At 36.5% G+C, this 4,324-nt stretch overlaps 1 protein-coding gene across 1 annotated transcript; it reads right to left on the bottom strand.

The window, feature by feature from the left end:
- Window positions 1-2,318: 2,318 nt before the first annotated feature.
- On the bottom strand, window positions 2,319-4,324 carry LOC145805611 (uncharacterized). The gene is made up of 5 exons (XM_082900774.1): window positions 4,316-4,324; window positions 3,448-3,546; window positions 3,237-3,347; window positions 2,567-2,638; window positions 2,319-2,448 (listed from the first exon to the last, which is right to left on the bottom strand). The coding sequence occupies exons 1-5, from the start codon at window positions 4,322-4,324 to the stop codon at window positions 2,431-2,433; spliced, it is 309 nt and encodes a 102-aa protein (XP_082756900.1). The 3' UTR covers window positions 2,319-2,430.

Here is a 4,324-nt window from a genome sequence, read left to right as displayed (position 1 = left end):
GAAGAAGAAGGACATGACAATAGCCGCAATTTGATGGTTAGGAGTCAAAGCCACAACCATCATTCCATACATGGAGAAGTAGGTAAAGCACATGAATATGAAGTAGTAGAAATAGAAGAACTTGACTGCTGTCCATTCAAAGCCAATCATCGAGTAAAGGAGAAAAGCATAGATAAAGGTCTGAATTACAACATAAATTGTTTCTATGGCCACCTGTAATAGAAAAAGTACCGTGTAAATATTGGATGTGGGAGACCATATATACACATTCTTCTTAGTGAAAAGAAGAGAGAGATGTGATGTAATGTCTTTTATCCTTTACCTGAGCAAATGCGTAAGGCAACTCTGAATACATCCCAGCTGCCCTTTCACGGTAAAATACTGTTCTCTCAACTGCTACAACAATTTGCACCGCATTAGCATTGGAGGCTCCAAGGAAAAGGACAGCAGAATAGGTAGCTCCAAGCAAATTAATCAAGTCTTGTTGTTGGTGTCTGTTGACCAAAAATTATACAATTGATCTTCATGTTAGTATTGACGTCAATTGATAATAATAATAATAATTACCACAAATGTGATAACTAGAGTGTAAATGCCAAAATTATAGACTTGCATTTTGCTTCCTTTGCCCAAGAAGATAACACCAAAAATAATACCGATGACAATTGTCATGAAGAATCTGATAGCATTGTACTGTGAGTTCCTCCAGTATGACCAGTGTTGTTTCCAGAAGCAAGCCAAGCATTGAGTTAGTAAGGATTGCGAGTATTTGGTAGGGAAGTAGAGGTCATTGGTACCTGGTGCTGGAGTGCTTAGTTCCTTGATAAGTTCCTGATTTCTCTTGGAAAAGAAAATCATGAGAAATATCAGCACGCACTCGGACAATGAGAGAGAGAGAGAGAGAGAGAGAGAGAGACAGTGACAAAGTGTAAAGGACTCAGTACTGTCTATAAACATACTGGTAGAGGCCAGAATTGGCATAAATTTCTGCAAAGTCAACATCAAGTTGTGCCTCAACTGAAGTAGAGCTGACGTCCAACATCCAAGTAGCTGGATTGTAACCCTCAGTAATGTTAGGAACCCCTGGAACAGCCTTCAGGAGAAGGTATTGATTCATCATATTTCGAACTTTCAAATTGATAATAGATGACTCTTTAGAAACTAGCTATGGAGGAAAATGAAAACTGACCTCAAAATATTCAACAAGCTTGTGAGAATGGCGAGGTCCAGCATATATCACATTCCCTCCTCTTTTCATCAATAGAAGCTGCAAGGAAGAAATTATTAATGTCAATCAGAAAGCACAAAGAGACGATGATGTTCATTTGCAGAAAATATAAAATCGAGTTCATACCTCATCGAAAGCTTCAAAGATATCTATGCTCGGTTGATGAATGGTGCAGACAACAGTTCGCCCTGTGTCTACCGTGTTCCTCACAGTACGCATGACAATTGCAGCAGCTCTTGCGTCAAGGCCTGATGTGGGCTCATCCATAAAGATGATGGAGGGATTAGCAACCAACTCAACAGCAATGGTGAGCCTCTTTCGCTGTTCAGTTGAAAGACCATTTACTCCTGGAAGTCCAACTAGAGCATTTTTCAAGGTATTAAGCTCAACAAGATCCATAACTTCTGCCACAAACATCTACCATAACAAAGAAACAAAAAATTTCGCATTAATATAGACCACATTGAAATCTCATAGTGGCGCACACTCAAGCAATTCAGTTACATACCTGTTTTCTTTCTGTCTTCACATCCTTAGAAAGACGCAGCCAGGCAGAGTATAAGAGAGATTCATGGACAGTAACAAATGGTGAATGGATGTCATTCTGTTCACAATAACCACTGACTCGAGCAAAAGTTTCTTGATTCTTTGGGTAACCAGAAATGCTTATGTTTCCTTCAATATACCCTCCGGTCTTTCTCCCTGGTAACACATCCATCAATGTGGTCTTTCCAGCACCACTGACACCAACTAGTGCTGTTAGAATACCGGGCCTGAAAGCACCACTGACATCCCGTAACAATCGCAAACGATTTTCGTCGATTCCCTGACTCTTCATTTCCTGATATAGAGAACCTACTTTTAATTTTGCTACATGATGGATTGGAACTTTAAAAATATTGATAAACTTATTTAAATAGCAAAAAGTTGAATTGAAATATTTTCTAATTACAACCAAAAGTACAAACAAATTAGTATTACTTAAATTCATGTCAATTTTTAATTTTCCTTTGGAAATTTTGGGTTATGTTATCATGTTCTCAAAATATGAATCTCTGGGTTGCAGAGACTTACTGCAGGCATATCCACATAGTAATTCACATGGTCAAATGTAAGTGAAAGGGGCTCGCAAAGCTAAACCATTCCTCTTTTTGCTTGATCTGCTCCATTTACAATTGACCTGGCGCTCCCTTGAGGATTTCTTACAGCCAAATCAATACCTGTAATTACCCATGAGTTGAATTAGTTGAGCAAGAAAATAGAATGAATGGTGAATTACCAAATTCATCTAAAGAAAGTTAATTCAAAAGGAAAAAAATGAGGCATTTTCTAGCATACCACATCTTCATCAATAAGGCCTTTCCTCTCCCTAAATTTTGTAAAGCTTTTTGCCTGTTCTCTGGAGATACTCTGAAGAAAAGAATATAAGCATGTTAAGCACGTAAAAAGTTTGTTTGAAAGAAACCACAATGTAAATATACATAAACATCAGATGCACAAAGTGTCTGCCCTCAGGTTTGAACACAATCAAACTAGAACCTAGAACCTAGCCAAATATCCCCTGTTAATATCTTACACTGAATTCCTACAAATCTAGTAGTCTGTATACCCTGAAAATATAAAAGCTTGAGCAATGCAAACAGATGAGAAGTTTGCTCCAATTTGGATAGCTAGCAACTCCCTCAATTAAACCTTGGTCAAGTTTGGTTAGGAAGCTGTATTGGCTTACTAACCAAACCTGACCTCATATATGACAAGAAAAAGGCACCTATTCAAGTCTACCACAATAATAATTATAAAACTGAATTTCTATATAGCAATTTAACACAGGCAATTCAAGACAAATGCAAAGCTAGAATCTCAGAAGTGCCACAAGTTGAAACTAGTTAACTGCTTGCATGAAAAGCATGTGGGCGTTTGCTATGGGAGTGACCACAACATGTACCAGCATCAAAACATGGGAGGATGAATAAATGTGTTGACTACTGAGCTAAAATTAACAACAAACCTGCCACTGGTTTTTAATAGCCTCATACTCTGACTTTTTAACTGACATGAGATATTCCCTCTCTGCAGATGTTGAATCATATGCATGATATCCCAATAGGAAAGGCCAAACCTGTAATCATTAAAAAAAAGTTTCACATAACAAAAATGCACATTCAACCTAGAAAAATAAAAGATCAGCATGCCACTTCTTCCTACTACAATATACAAACCTCTTTCCGCAGTCCGGGATCAACTCCCCCATAAAATATTCTCTTCCTTAAAGCTTTTGAATCTATGATTCGTCCTTCGGAATCAATGAAAGTCAACCACTGCAGACAAACTAAAAATTAGAGTGGAATGTATAACTACATGTGCATGCAGAGTGGTCCTTGTTGGGGAAAGAAGCGAAATTTGGTGGGAATGGGTAGGGGATCTACCCCATCGCTAGTAAAAAAATCACCAATGAAATGACATCATTTTTGCCAAACCACCAAGATATATAGAAGAGATTAATTCGTTATATTGATATACTTGCTTTTATACGTATATGCACATATACGATTTAGTCATATTGATAATTTACTTTATTTCAAAAAGTGTACATTTTTATATGTTTATAAATATACAAAAGTATATATCATATTAAATAAAATGAATCTTACAATTCACAATTCAATATTAAATAAAATGAATCTATGACAACAATGGTGATGCTTGTACAGGACTCATGTCATCCACGATACAATATGCATAGAGGCACCGGTTACATTATTGTGCATGAGTGTATAACATGGACTTTTGTATGTGTGAAGTATCCATGTCAGGCACATAACAATACACACATTGACACAGATTAATTGTAAGGTAATACATTATGTACTCATGGTGTAGAACGAGATAGGTAAAGCACAAACGATTACAGTGTAAAACACTATCAGTATCATTAATCAAAAGCTCATTATTACACTGTAAACCATAGCATATCAACCTTAATAGAAATAGGAAACTCTCCCAAATATCATTTGGAAACAAAATCAGAATATCTTCCTAATAATCATATAATTAAACTAAATACCAATGGTAATTATTATTATCTACCAATGACAT

This window comes from Camellia sinensis, chromosome 13 (assembly GCF_055761805.1).
Source record: "Camellia sinensis isolate YWXY chromosome 13, ASM5576180v1, whole genome shotgun sequence".
Lineage (NCBI taxonomy): Eukaryota > Viridiplantae > Streptophyta > Magnoliopsida > Ericales > Theaceae > Camellia > Camellia sinensis.
The sequence above is the reverse complement of the archived record's forward strand: the minus strand, read 5'-3'. Positions and strand labels throughout refer to the sequence as shown.